General features: G+C 45.0%; 1 protein-coding gene across 3 annotated transcripts in view; it reads left to right on the top strand.

Moving 5' to 3' along the window:
• The window catches only part of gpr180 (G protein-coupled receptor 180), a 227780-nt gene that overhangs the window by 121056 nt on the left and 91079 nt on the right, over positions 1-15645 (top strand). For all 3 annotated transcript variants that reach the window (XR_005463122.1, XM_038817739.1, XM_038817740.1), the window contains exon 3: positions 8385-8603. Coding sequence is in view for 2 of the 3 variants with exons in the window: in XM_038817739.1 (XP_038673667.1) it covers positions 8385-8603 (219 nt within the window). In the remaining variant the exon portion in view is untranslated. The remainder of the gene's footprint in view (positions 1-8384; positions 8604-15645) is intronic.

The raw sequence follows: 15645 nt of genomic DNA, 5'->3' as shown, positions 1-15645 counted from the left end.
TACAGAGAGATTCATACACCTTCTGGTTGTCACTGCAGCTATCCAGTTCTGAAAACAAAACTAAAACACACTCTGCAGCAAACAACCTAAAACAAAAGTAAAAGGCTGACAGACAGCCCTGCTCCACCCACACTCTGACATCACAGCAGTAATATGAGCAGCCAAACATTTCTTAAAGCGACATTCTCATGACACCTCCCCCCCCCCATGAAAAAATAATAAACCATCAACTTCAAGATGGTTTCATTTTTCACCTTTTCACTATCCTTTAACAAATGCACACAGTAAATATACTTTTTTGTTTCAAAAAATAACAAACAGTTATTGTAATATAGACCATTTTTATTCGTTCGTCCAACTGAAATCCTTCTCAATTGATAGTCTCTTTGAACATGAAGTTCTCTGCACAATCCATCCATTTCTCTACGCCTCAGCATTTCTCTTTAAAGTCAGATACTTTAGTTCAATCTGATCACCGAGTCCCTTGTAATTCTCCAACACAGGAGCATTGGTTATCACAGCTTTCAGGCAGTCAAATGCCTGTTGAAACTCTGCTGTCCACTGAAATTTTCGACGTTTCTTCAGCAAATCAGTGGAGCAATCGCGCTACAAAACGTTTGCACAAATGTTCGATCAAATCCACTCATGCCAAGAAATCGCATTATTTCCCATCGTCTTGAGGGTATCAGAAACTCCTCAACAACTGTTGGTTTCACATCCCGTCTGAGCATTCGCCCCTGTCCAATTGTATGGCCAAGGAAAGTGACTTGGGCTCTTCCAAATTCACTTTTGGCCAGGTTTATCACCAAACCCCCTCCTGAAGTTGATTGAATAACTCCATCAAGATGTTTTCAATGTTCTTACCATGTCTGCCTGAAAATTATCAGATCGTCGATGTATACCGCACAATTGGGTAATCCTGAAATGACTTTGTTTGTTAACCGTTGAAATGTGGCTGGGACGTTTTTCATACCAAATGGCATAACTTTGAATTGGTGTATACCATCTGGAGTCACAAAAGCTGAAATCTCTTTCGCCCTTTCGGACAAACCTTTAAGTAAATCCAGTTTGGATATGAAAGCTGATTGTCCCACTTTCTCAATGCAAATGAGATAGGATAGGATAAGAGTCTGTTCTTGTAACTACATTAACTTTTCTGTAGTCCACACACAACCGTTGGGTACCGTCTGGTCTCGTTACCATCGCTATGGGTGCATTGGCTGCAACCCACTTCAATTATGCCATTTTTAAGCATATCCTCAATCTCTTTGTTAACCAGTGACAATTTTTAAGGGTTAAGTCTGTATGGATGTTGTTTGATTGGAACAGCATTTCCCACATCTACATCATGTAGGGGCAGCACGGTAGCATGGTGGTTAGCATAAATGCTTCACAGCTCCAGGGTCCCAGGTTCGATTCCCGGCTGGGTCACTGTCTGTGTGGAGTCTGCACGTCCTCCCCGTGTGTGCGTGGGTTTCCTCCGGGTGCTCTGGTTTCCTCCCACAGTCCAAAGATGTGCGGGTTAGGTGGATTGGCTAAGCTAAATTGCCCGTAGTGTCCTAAAAAGTAAGGTTTGGGGGTGGGGGGGGGGGGTGTTGTTGGGTTACGGGTATAGGGTGGATACGTGGGTTTGAGTAGGGTCATCATTGCTCGGCACAACATCGAGGGCCCAAGGGCCTGTTCTGTGCTGTACTGTTCTATGTATAGCCATTTTAGTACTTCCCAATTTATCTCCACAAACTTGCCCATGTGATATCAATAACTCTTTCAGGTCAGTCCGTTTTTCCTCTGGTAGGTAGCTCAATAATTTATCCCAATTTTTAAGAACATCCTTATTTTCCAATTTAATTTGAGGTATGTCAAATTCACAGTCATTGGATTTGATTCGTCACTTTGAGTTAGAATCATCAAAACCTCCTTTTTCTCTCCTTCCCTAAGTACCTTTTAAGCATATTCACATGACACACTCAGTGAGTCTTCCTTCTATCTGGTGTTTTTACCACATAATTCACCTCACTTAATTTCCTTTCAATCTGATAAGGGCCACAAAACCTTGCTTTTAAAGGTTCATCTACCACTGGTAACAATACTAAAACTTTATCTCCACTGGCAAAACTACAAACTTCGGATTTCTTGTCTGCTACCCATTTCATCACATTCTCTGCAATTTTTAAATGTTGTCTAGCCAATTCACCTGCTCTATTTAATCGTTCCCTAAAATTTGACACGTAAACCCATAATGTAATTTCCGATTTCTCACTCACCAATTTTTCCTTAATCAATTTAAGTGGTTCTCTTACCTCATGACCAAAAATTAGTTCAAAAGGACTAAATTTGGTTCACTCATGTGCATCCCTAATTTCAAACAATATGAATGGAATTCCTTTGTCCCAATCCTCTGGATAATCGTGACAATAAGCCCTCAGCATTGTCTTTAATGTCTGATGCCACCTTTCTAACGCTCCCTGCAATTCTGGACGGTACATAGTTGATTTAAATTGTTTTATTCCTCAGCTATCCATAACTTCTTTGAATAACCTTTAAGTAAAATTTGACCCTTGATCCGATTGTATTTCTGTGGGTAGTCCATATCTAGTAAAGAAGTTAAGTAACTCCTCCACAATCTTTTTAGCTATAATATTACGTACTGGAATGGCCTCTGGAAACCTAGTAGACACATCCATTATCGTCAAAAGATATTGATTCCCACTTTTTATTTTAGGAAGCGGGCCTACGCAATCAATTAGGACACTTGTAAAAGGTTCCTCAAATGCTGGAATGGGTATTAAGGGCGCTGGTTTTTTCACTGCTTGAGGTTTCCCTATCACTTGACATGTGTGACATGATTGACAAAATTGAACTACATCTTTATGTAGTCCAGGCCAATAAAAATGTTTTTTGTATTTTGAGTTTTCCTTATTCCCAAATGACCTCCCACTGGTACCTCATGTGCAACTCGCAACACCTCCTTTCTATAACCTACCGGCAATACTACTTGAAGAACTTCTGCTCACTTTTCTTTATACGCCTGCATATGTAAAGGTCTCCATTTTCTCATCAAGACATCACTTTTATGGTAATAAAACTCTGGTATACACACAGATTCCTCTTCCGTGTATGCTTTCTGATACATCCATTTTATTTCTACATCTTTTTCTTGCAACTCTGCCAATTTTCCTGAACTAAAAATATCCACCTCATCCTCCACCTGTTCTTGATCTTTTTCAATCATCTGATCAAAAATTGTTTCTGATAATTGCACTTCAACTTCAACTTCAACTTCATCTTCATTCTTTGATTTCTCCTCTTGTCTTAACCTGTGACTTTGCGACCTGGTTACTACACAATCCGGGAAAATCCCAGGATATTCGTACTTCAACACTTCAGTTGTCTGATTTTCCACTGGCTTATCAGTGGAATCACTCCCACCTGCGATCCAGCTGTATCATTACCCAGGATAAACTGTATTCCTGGACAAGATAGTTTCTCTGTTATTCCTACTGCTGCTTCACCGCTCTTTACTGGACTTTCTAACCTTGACTTTTATAATTGAACACTACTCCTCTCACCCTGAATTCCACCGATTACCACCTTTTCTGGCAGCATTCTTCCCAAACTACATAACTCCTCGTCACTTGCAATTAAAGATTGACTAGCTCCTGCATCTCTTGAAATTTTGACTTCTTTACCTGCTCCTCCTGATGCACATGAGTAAACTTTACCCACACAAGTAAATTCTTTAGAGATCTGGCACATTCTTATCAATCACCTCTTGATCAGGCTGTACAATATTTTGCATCTCCTTCGCTTCACTTGGACTTTCCTTTACCACTTTAACAAACCCCACTGCCTTATCCTGTTTTACCACATCAGCCTTCCCCGTGCTTTTCTTGAACCACCAACACTGTGACTTTACATGGCCTAGTTTATTGCAGTGAAAACATTTGAAACTTTTCATTTCTTTTCCACCCAGCTGGATTTTTTTTTAAAATCTGAGGTGCAGTCTCCTTATTATCTCCCATCAGATCACCTTTACCACTTGAATATTTCCCATGTCCCCAGTTTCTATCCCTCACAGGCTGAAACTGATGTCGGAAAACAAACTTTGATTACTGAACTAATTCATAATCATCTACCATTTCTGCTGCTAATCTCGCAGTTTTAACCCTCTGCTCTTCCACATGAGTTCTCACTATATCTGGAACTGAACTTTTAAACTCCTCCGAAAGTGTAATTTCTCTGAGAGCTTCATATGTTTGGTCTATTTTTGAAGCCCTTATCCACCTATCAAAATTACTCTGTTTGATCCTTTCAAACTCCATGTATGTTTAACCAAGTTCTTTCCTTAAATTTCTAAACCGTTTGTCTGTAGGCTTCAGGCACTAGTTCATATGCACCTAAGATGGATTTTTTCACCACCTCATACGACCCAGATACCTCCTCTGGTAGTGATGTAAACACTTCACTAGCCCTACCTACCAGCTTTGTTTGCATCAGTAACACCCACATGTCCTGTGGCCATTTCATTTCTTTAGCCATCTTCTCAAATGAAATGAAAAAGACTTCCACTTCTCGTCAAACCTTGGCAATGCTTTGACATATTTAATTGGATTCCCACCAAGCTTTCGACTATGACGCTCTTTCTCACTATCCTCATCATTAACAACCAACTACATTTCCCTTTACGTCTGCCAATTGTAACTGACTGTCATCTATCATGGCCATTTTCTGAAGTTCAAACTCTCTCTCTTTATCTTTTCCCCTGATCTGTATCTCCCTTTCACTTTATTTTTGTTCTAGGGCTATTCTTTCGGTTTTCCTTTCTTCTCTCTCTTTGTCCCCTCTCTCTCTTTGTTTCTTTTTCCTCTCTCTCTTTCATATTCAAGCTGCTTTAATTCTTTCTCGTGTTCCATTTGTTTAATTTGTAACTGACCTTTTGCCATTTCCAATGAGTCAAACTGTATCTCAGGCAACTTTAAATGCTTAGCCACCACCATAGTTACCTCATCTTTTTGCATTTTGGCAGGTAATGTTAACTGCAATGTTTTGCCAAATCCAACGGTCTGCTTTTAGTCTCTCTCCGTAAGGTACTGCGTGTGACTGTCTCCATCCGCAAAATCTTCAGAGCCTCTGAAAGGGCCATTGTGCACAACACACTCCTACTTAAATTAAATACCACATCTGAAAAGGACCCACAATATTCTCACCCCTCACTGTCTTTAAGTTCACTGAACCAGTCCAATAGATGGACTTTTATCCCCCTCGAGCCCCCAATTTGTTATGGGCCAGAGTTCAGAGAACCCCAAAGTGTATCATGGAGTTCACCTGACCCACAACTTTTAATAGATTGTGGTATGGGGAGCACACGGCCCACTCTACAGGTGTGGTACAGCAGAAATGGAAAAGTATTTTTTAAAGCAAAACAATGTTTATTCTATGAACTTGAGTTAACCTTTGTAAAACTACAGTAAACATCTCTGCAACCATTATATTAAATACAACCCCAAAGAATACAACATTAAATAATCTTTTGAGCTTTCCTCTTAACATCCATAAGACCTAAAACACCTTTTACCAGAAGCACATCAGGTTAACATTACTACTGTTATAGTTTTAAATCACCAGGATTGATTTACAGTCTTTAGATTACAGGGAGAGATTCATACACCTTCTGGCTGTGACTGCAGCTATTCAGCTCTGAAAATGAAACAGAAACACACCCTGCAGCAAACAGCCTAAAAGAAAAGTAAAAAGCTGACAGACAGCCCAGCTCCACCCACACTCTGACATCACAGCAGTAGTATGAGCAGCCAAACATTTCTTAAAGCGACATTCTCATGACATTCCCCATGGCTCCTTGCAGCTTCCTTCTTTTTGCTGTCTCGCCAATTCCTTTTTTGCTCTTTCTAATTGTTCCATTTATAACTGGTTCTTGGTTAATTCCACTGATTTTTCCCTCTATGCAGACTGAGTTTCTGGAGTCTCAATCATAGGATTTGCAGTGCAGAAGAAGGCCATTCGGCTCATCGAGTCTGCCCTAACCCTAACCGATCCTTGGAAAGAGCATCCGACCCAAGCCCATCCCCGTAACCCACCGAAAGGTTTGGACATTAAGGAGCAGTTTAGCATGGCTGATCCACGTAACCTGCACAGCTTTGGACTGGGGGAGGAAACCGGAGCACCCGGAGGAAACCCACGCAGAAAGGGGAGAAAGTGCAAACTCCAGATAGACAGTCACCCAAGGCTGCAATTGAACCCATGACCCTGGAACTGTGAGGCAGCAGTGCTTACCACTGTGCACCGTGGCACCCAAATTTAAATGCTGAGCGATCAGTTCAATTATCTCTACCTTCCTAGCTTTAGCCAGCACCTCTGTGTTTAATTCACTTGCCAATTCAATTAGCTTGTCTTTTCGAAGCCCTTGTAAATAAACCAAAGGAAGGTCCTCCAACTGAAGAAAAGCCTCAACGGTTTCCAGAGCCATCCCGTTAAAAGCCCAATGGCTCTTTAATTTGTACTGACCCCAAAAGTCACTATCTACCGTTCTAAAGATCATGGAACCAAGCCCCTAAATTATGTTACAACACCCTGGGCTAGTGCGTGGTCCAATCCAGTGCTACTTGACCCAGAGTAGGAACGCAATTAAAATTAACCTAATTTTTGAAAATACAATTTCTTTGACTGTCCATTAACTATAGCCACCAGGTTTCTAAATTTAAACACAATTTTTATTCTTAACAATAACTATAAATAAATAGGCAGCTGGTCAACTATTATCTAATTCCTAACTCACCCCACCCTTGCACACATACAAGACAAACAAACACAGAAGAGGAAGAGGGGTGTAAAAAAAGAATAATAAAAAAAGCAAATGGATAAAAGTCTCTGTTTCAGGTGGACATCTTCCAGTTAGATTCTCAGTCTCGGCCTCCACTTGGCTGTTCTTGTTTTCAATCTGTAATGGTTTTCACTGTTGATTCATCAGGATCTCAAGACTTCCCAGCAGATTCAGAAACAACAGGCAGGAATTTTTTTTGGAAAAACAACTTTGCTCAGCGTCCAAGACATTTTCTCTTTCCATGCCCTTTGAAAACTCCCACCTGGCTGAACTCAATCACTGTCTATTGCCAGGCAGAATACAGTCCTTGGCAAGTCCTTTGGATACCAGCCAATCAATCCAACCTATCTCTCAGGTGCCAAAAAGTCTGCGTTCTTATGTTCAAAATCTAAACCTTTGGAGCACAGTGTATTATTTTGCAACTTTCAATTCCTCACTCCTACTACTCGACTTGAAGGTATTTGTCCATTAAATATCCATGGATCAAAAATGATAACGACAAAGTAAAAGAAATGGGAAATAAGGGAATCAACAGGAGGAGTCCTTACACCGGGAATTTGTCAGCCCGCAGACTCAACAAATTGCTCAATATCGCTTCCCTGGTGATTATTATTCCCCGAGTTCCTCTTTCCCTTCCACTACTTGTTCCTCCTTCCACTGAGTTCCTCATTCCCTTCCCTTTCACAGCGCCAGGGTCCCAGGTTCGATTCCCTGCAGGGTCACTGTCTGTGCAGGGTCTGCACATTCTCCCCGTGTCTGCGTGGGTTTCCTCCAGGTGCTCCTGTTTCCTCCCACAGTCCAAAGACGTGCAGGTTAGGTGGATTGGCCATGCTAAATTGCCCTTAGTGACCAAAAAAGGTGAGGCGGGTTATTTGGTTCTGGGGATAGGGTGAAAGTGAGGGCTTAAGTGGGCTGGTGCAGACTTGATGGGCTGAATGGCCTCCTTCTGCACTGTATGTTCTATATATTCTGTAGGCTTCTGCCATTCTAATGTTACAGCATTTAACTTTACAACATGCAGCAACTCATTTCCTTTTTGAAAAACATTTTATTAAAGCATTATAATTTTATAATAATAACAGTAAACAGTACAAATACAAATATAACCTCCTCCTCCTCCCCCCCCCCCCCCCCCCCCCCCCTCTGCTCACAGTTCATTTTAACCTAGAACATAGAACAGCACAGAACAGGCCCTTCGGCCCTCGATGCTGTGCCGAGCTTTGTCCGAAACCAAGATCAAGCTATCCCACTCCCTGTCATTCTGGTGTGCTCCATGTGCCTGTCCAATAACCGCTTGAAAGTTCCTAAAGTGTCCGACTCCACTATCACAGCAGGCAGTCCATTCCACACCCGAACCACTCTGAGTAAAGAACCTGCCTCGAACATCTCTCCTATAAATTACTCATTGGTTTAAAATGCTATAATTAATTGGTATAGTATACACTTTTGCTGAGCAAAACTAATAATGAATTCCACAATAACATTTTAAGTTTTACAGTATTATTCCAAAAGAAAAAATGCTGAATTTTTGTTACTTGTGTTTCAGTTTCATTAGATGATGTGGAAAACAATCAAACTATTTCCCAGTTTCTGCACCCTCAAGCTTGGTACATTGTGTATGCAGATAGATTCACCTGTCCAGAAGAAGACGAAAATGGAAGAGGTACTGATGGCATTGCTGCAAAGACTATCAAGTTTAAACTTTTGTTACTGAACCCAGATGCAGCTAACAATCCACTGGATCACTTCAGTGCGGAGGAATCTGGTAAGTAGTTGTGTTTTGAACTATATTCTCTGCTGTGCTAAGATTGCCAGGCCTCTGCCAACACTTCTGAAATTGAACATGGATGAGAGCATTCAGAGAGACATTTCCCCCAATTAAATTTTTTGCCCTGTGAAAGCATAAAAGAATGTTTGAGATTTGGGTATCTATTCTGGGAGAATGATGGTCTTGCACAAGTAACATGGCACTTTTAATAAAAGAGACCAATAGATCTTTGGTGATGTTGCTTACCACCAGTTTGAAACATGGAGGGATGTCTTCTGATGATGTCACCTGTACAAAGCTGATCCCAATTAAATTCTAGCACTTGTCTCCATGGCTTTGTTTAATCATGCAGAGATTAAGAGCACTTGGGGACATGCTTTTGGCAGATTGAAGTCCGAATGATATTGCTGAATCATTTTGGGGATTCTGGGTGCCAAATATTTGCTTTACATGGTAAATAAAAACATTTCTACCATTGGGTGGCAGTGTAACACTGACATAAAAATTGTACTGAAGATTAATAACCTAAAACCTGAAAATAAGCATAAGGGTTTGATGGAAGTCATAAAAGTGAAAGTAAACAATTAATTCGCTTTTTTTCTCTCAGCAATTTTAAACGGCAGTTGCATCAGGGAGACAAGTAATAGCTTTCTGGTGATAGAGGGTGATAAGAAGTGAACAGTTGACATCCGGTTACACACCCTTGCGATTTTCATTTTTGTGGATTCAATCAGCTGGGTTTAGGCCACGCAACTGATCTGCAAATGCCATTTTTACACCCACATCAAAGTAAAACTGATCCCTTAGAGTCTATAATGAAAACCTAAAACTATTACTTCCTGTACCAAGATATAAATAGGCATCAAATTAACACACAATATTTCCATCAGCGTCGATATGTAAAAATACATAAAATGCCAATGACTCAAACATATTCATAATAAATGAAAATGAATTGCTGCATTCAACTTGCATGTAAATTCCTGTAGCACAATGATTAGCACTGCTGCTTCACTGCACCAGAGTCCCAAGTTTCATACCCGGCAAGGGTTGCTGTCTGTGCTGTGTCTGCATGTTCTCCCCGTGTCTGCGTGGGTTTTCTCCGGGTGCTGCAGTTTCCTCCCACAAATCCCGAAAGACGTGCTTGTTAAGTGAATTGGACATTCTTTTTTTTCCTAAAATTTAGAGTACCCATTTCATTTTTTCCAATTAAGGGGCAGTTTAGCGTGGCCAATCCACCTAACCTGCACATCTTTGGGTTGTGGGGGTGAAATCCACACAAACATGGGGAGAATGTGCAAACTCCACACGGACAGTGGCCCAGGCTGCGATGGAACCTGGGACCTCGGCACCACTGCTAACCACTGTGCCACTTGCTGCCTGCAGTGAATTGGACATTCTGAATTCTCTCGCGGTGTACCCGAACAGGCGGCAGAATGTGGTGACTAGGAGATTTTGACAGTAACTATATTGCACTGTTAATGACACAAGGAGAACGTGTCTAGATGTAACAAAGGCATGAATCAGGGATTCAGCAGGAGATGAGGCCAAGACGGGGTGAAGTTAGGTAGGTGATGATACTGAGGTGAGAATTCATAGCGATGGCACGAATATGAGGTCAGACGTTTATCTCCAGGTCAGATGTGACACCAAGGTTGTGAATCGAACTGTCTGCCTCTTGCCAGGGTGGGAATTGGGATCAGTAAATAAGGAAGAGATTTTGGAGAGCATACTACAATGACTTTCGTCTTGCCAATATTTATTTGGAGGAAATTTACACTCATCCAGTCAGGGATGTTGGTCAAGCAGCCTGGTAATTAGCAACAATAGAAAAGTCAAGAGAAGTGGTAGTCGGGTAGAGCTGGGTGTCATTAATGTACTTGTATAAACTAACAGTGCTTTTCAACTAAGTTTCTTAGGGGCATTGTGTAGGTGAGAAATAGAAGGGGGCCAAAGATAGATTCTTGGGGAGCGTCCGGGATAGCTCCGAGGGAGCAGGAAATTACGCCATTGCAAGTGATTCTCTGGCTACGAGTAGCTGGATATGAATTGAACCAGCTGGATAACAGTGGAGAGGCATTGGAAAAGGATAGTGCAATCAACCATATCAAAGACTGATGACTTCCAGTGCTGGCCATGGAGTGAGTGGTCACACATTTGATGGCTCCTGCTCAAGGTGGATTTTGTTGGTCCTGCCCCACCAGTATGGGGGGGCGTTTTAAGAGCAAAAGGTGTGCGAGTGCCCAGGGAAGGAAATACTGCTCTGGTGTGTTCAGTGTATGGATCAGAGGATGAGAAGTGCCACGAGAAAGAGAGATCAGCTGGAGCTGGACACTTTTCGTGGTACGCCACAAGTTAAGATGGCAGAAGGCAAGGGGGCAGTCAGCGCTGCCCGTCCAAAGGTCAACGGAGCAGCTGGTGGAATTTTTGAATGTCAAATTCTAGCAGCAGAGGAAGGAAACTTTTTGGAAAATCTAGCTAAAGTGGTGGAGCAGCTCAGAGCTGCGATTTTGAGAGAATGTGGCAGAGATGGGAGGCTCAGGCCCAGGAGGAGCAGGTAGCTTCGTTGGAGATGGAGTGGGTATGGTCTTGGACAGCCAGAAGAGGCGGAGAGAGAAATTAAATGACCTGGAGAATTGCTCCAGGAGACAAACTTGAGGGTTGTCGGGATGCCTGAGGGCATTGAGGGAGTGAAGGTCGGCATGTATGTGGTGAGGATGTTGGAGCAGTTGATGGGGGTGGAGGACTTTCACCAGCCCTTCGAGGTGCAACGGGCGCAAAGGGCGCTGGAAAGGAGGCCGCAAGTGGCGAGCCGCCGAGGGTGAAGGTGGTGCGGCTGCATCGTTTCTTGGACAAAGAAAAGATTTTGAAATGGGCGAGGCAGACAGTAGGTGCACCTGGGAAGGGAGTGAGCTGCGGTTCTACCAAGACCTGGGTGCGGAGTTGGCGAACAGGAGAGCTGGGTTAAACCGGATAAAGGCTGCCCTCTTCAAGAAGGGTGTGAAGTTTGGGGGTTTGTACCCTGCCCTCTTGTGGGTGACACATCAGAAGCATGAGTTTTACTTTGACTCACTTGAGGAGACGATGGACTTTATGAGGGAGCATGGGCTGGGAGGAGTCTGAAGACACTGAACTTTGGAGAGGAGCTTTGTGTTTCTGGTAAAGTGTATGGAATGGGTAGTTTGGGGTGGGTTTTGATGGCGGAGCAGTCATGGTGAGTGTGCCTTTTGTGAGGTTGGGGTGTGAGGGGTGGACTGGAGCGGGGAGGGGAAGTTAGAGGACTTGAGTGGGGGCCACCATCCTAGCTGAGCAGGCTAGTTAACGGAAGTGAAATATGCGGTTGTCAGGCATTGTGGGGGGGGTGTTAGTTCTTGGTTTGTGGGGGGGGGGGAATGGAGAGAGTTGCTGATGTGTGCAGTTGGAGTGGCGCAGTTAGGAAGGGACAGATGGTGGCAGACATCCGAGAGCGAGTCCAGAGGGGTACTGGATGCAGGCCAGAGGCCGGTTCAAGAAGGGATTATGGCTGATCGGCAGAGGAGGGACTGGGTCGCAGGTATGTATAGGGGGGATGCCTGTGATACTGGTAAACATTTATTGTTTACACTGAGATGCCCCAAATTGGGATGATGTAAATTTTATGAGGCGGGTGTTGAGGAAGATTCCGGATTTAGACACACACCGGTTGATTATGGGGGCTGATTTTAATACAGAACTGCACACGAGTCGAAGATGCCAGCAGTGGCTAGGGAGTTGAGGGGGTTCATAGAGCACATGTTGGTGGGTGGACCCGTGCAGGTTTGGGAGGCCAAGGGTGAAGACATTTTCATACTTCTCCCACGTACACCGAGTGGATTCCCGGATCGACTTTTTCATGATGGACAAGGCTCTGCTGGTGGGGGTGGCTGACTCTGGGTATTCGGTGATCGTGCTCTCTGACTACCACTGCATTGGGTGGATTTGTGGGTGGTCCAGGGGGAGGTCCAATGGCTGCAGTGGAGGTTAGATGTGTGGCTGTTGGCGGATGAGGGGGTGTGTAAGCGGGTGAGGGCTGCCATTCAGTATTCTGTGGAGGTGAATGATACGGGAGCGGTCACAGCCGCCATGTTGTGGGAGGCACTTGAGGCTGTAGTTGGGGGGGGGGAGGGGAGTTTACTTTGTTTTCGATGCATAGGGAGAGGGTGGAGCGGGAGGAGAGGGCTTGGCTGGTAGAGGAGATCTTGAGGATGGATAGGAGGTACTCAGTGGTGCCGGAGGAGGAGTTGCTGAAGGAGAAGCAGAGACTCCAGATGGAGTTTGGGTTAGTGTTTACAGGGAATGCGGTGGGGCAGTTGCCGAGGGACAGAGGCGCAGTTTACGAGTATGGAGAGAAGGCGAGTAGGATGCTGGCCCATCATCTGAGGAAGCAAGCAGCGGCAAGGGAGATTGGGAGAGTGAAGGACGAGAGGGGAAAGGTGGTGATGGACCTGGAAGGGGTGAATATGGTATTTGAGGCCTTTTATAGGAGGCTCTATGAATCCGACCCCACAATGGGGGAAGAGGGAATGAGGAAGTTCCTGGATGGATTGGTGTTTCCAAAAGTGGAGGAAGAGCGGATTCACAGCCTGGAGGTCCCAATTGGTCTGAGGAAGGTGATGGAGAGAATGGGGACGATGCAGAGGGGAAAAAGGCCCAGGTCCTGATGGGTTCCCAGTAAAGTTTTATAAATAATTTGGGGCAGAGCTGGAGTCACTGCTGGTGAGGACGTGTAATGAGGCAAAGGAGAGAAGGGAATACTAGGCTTTTTGGCGAAGGTGCTTGCATCGCGGATTGAGGACTGTGTGCTGGGGTGATTGGGCAGGGTCAAACGGGTTTTGTGAAAGGAAGGCAACTGTCAGTGAATGTGCAGAGATTACCTAACGTGATTATGATGCCCTCTGGTGGGCGGCAGGAGGTGGAGGTAGTAGTGGCAATGAACATGGAGAGGGTTTTTGACTGGGTGGAGGTGGCATTCCTGTTCGAGGCGGTTTGGGTTCAGGCAGGGGTTTGTGAATTGGGTTCAGCTGCTGTATAAGGCATCGGTGGCGAGTGTGGCGACGAAGCGAGTGAGTTTGGGGTACTTTGGGCTTTACCGCGGGATGAGGCAGGGTGCCTGCTCTCTCCAATGCTTTTTGCTTTGGTAATGGCGCTTTGGGCATCTCAGGACTGCAGAGGATTGGGCGGGAGGGTTACCAAACAGGGTTTCGCTGTCTGCAGATGACTTGTTATTATTCATTTCGTATCAGTCGGGCAGCATTGGGGGGATTATGGAGATCTTAGGGGAATATTGCTGGTTTTCAGGATATAAATTGAACATGGGAAAGAGTGAGGTGTTCCCGATCAATGCTAGAGGGCAGGAAAGGAAGTTAGGGGAGTTACCGTTCAAGGCGGTGGGGACGATCTTTAGGTACGTTGGTATTTGGGTGACATGGAGCTGGGCCCAGCTGCATAGATTGAACTTGGCCCGATTGGTGGAGGGGCGAAGGTGGATTTTAAGAGGTGGGACGAGTTGTTGCTGTCGCTGGCTTGACGGGTGCAGACAGTGAAAATGACAGTGCTGCCCAGGTTTCTGTTCGTGTTTCAGAACTTCCCTATCTTTGTCCCAAAGTTTTTTTTTCAGGAAAGTCAATGGGTTGATCTCAGGATTTGTGTGGTGTGGAAGGCCCCACGTATGTGGCAGGTTTGTTTGGAGCAGGGGGAGCTTGCGTTGCCGAATTTGATAAATTATTATTGGGCGGCAAATATTGCGATGGTGAAGAAGTGGGCTGTGGAGGGGTAAGTCGGGACGGGTGACGGTAGTATCGTGTAGGGGAACGGGTTTGAGGGCTTTGTTGTTGGTACCCTTGCTGTTCTCACCTGCCAGGTACTCTGCGAGCCCTGTGGTGGCGTCAGCTTTCAGGGTGTGGGGGCAGTATAAGCAGCACTTGGGGTTGGAGGGTATGTTGTTGTTGCTGCTGATTTGCTACATCCATAGATTTGTGCCCGCGAGACTGGATGCGAGGTTCCAGGGGTGGCGACAGGTAGGGATTGAGTACTTCAAGGGCCTGTTTATAGCGGGGAAATTTGCAGGGCTGGAGGAGTTGGAGGAATTGTATGAGTTGCCTAAAGGGAATGGTTTTGGGTACCTGCAGGTTTGGGATTTTGTGAGGAAAGTCCTTCCCAGGGCTATCTTCTCAGACGTTGCAAGAGAAGCTCTTGTCAGAGGATGAAATAGGGGAGGGGAAAATATTGGATATTTATAAGGAATTGATGGAGAAGGAGGGCACCTGGTGGAGGACGTCAAAGACAAATGGGAGGAGGAACTGGGAGGATGGTAGCATAGTGGCTTCACAGCGCCAGGGGTCTCAGGTTCGATTCCCGGCTTGGATCATTATCTGTGCGAAGTCTGTCCGTGCTGCCTGGGTTTCCTCTTGGTGCTCCGGTTTCCTCCCACAGTTCAAAGACGTGCAGCGGTAGGTGGATTGGCTATGCTAAATTGCCCTTAGTGTCCAAAAAATGTAAGGTAAGGTGGGGTTACGGGGATAGGATGGAGGTGCTCTTTCCAAGGGCCGGTGCAGGCTCGATGGGCCGAATAGCCTTCTGCACTGTACATTCTCTGATTCTGTGGGAGTTGAGGGCGGGGACATGGGCTGAGGCATCCTCATCCTGTGCAAGGTTAAACCTCATCCAGTCTAAAGTGGTGCATTGGGCCCACATGACGGTGATGAGGAATGAGCAGGTTCTTTGAGGGAGGGGATAGAAGATAGATGTGGGCGGTGCGTGGGGCGGGTGGGCGAATCACATGTTCTGGGCATGTCCAAGTTTGAGGGGGTTCTGCCTATTCACCCTGGCCGCCCTGAAGACATTGCGCAGTTTCTTTGGCACTACTGGCCGGTCATCATGGTATTGCCCACTGCACTCACGACCTCTGCCACCTGCATCCAGGCATGGCGAATGGAGACGGCTGGCAGCCTCCTCCCCACTCCGGAGTACAGGATCACCATCTGTCCAGCAGGCTATCGGTGTCTGAAAAACAGGTTACCGC

Source organism: Scyliorhinus canicula, chromosome 14 (genome assembly GCF_902713615.1).
Source record: "Scyliorhinus canicula chromosome 14, sScyCan1.1, whole genome shotgun sequence".
NCBI lineage: Eukaryota > Metazoa > Chordata > Chondrichthyes > Carcharhiniformes > Scyliorhinidae > Scyliorhinus > Scyliorhinus canicula.
The sequence above is the reverse complement of the archived record's forward strand: the minus strand, read 5'-3'. Positions and strand labels throughout refer to the sequence as shown.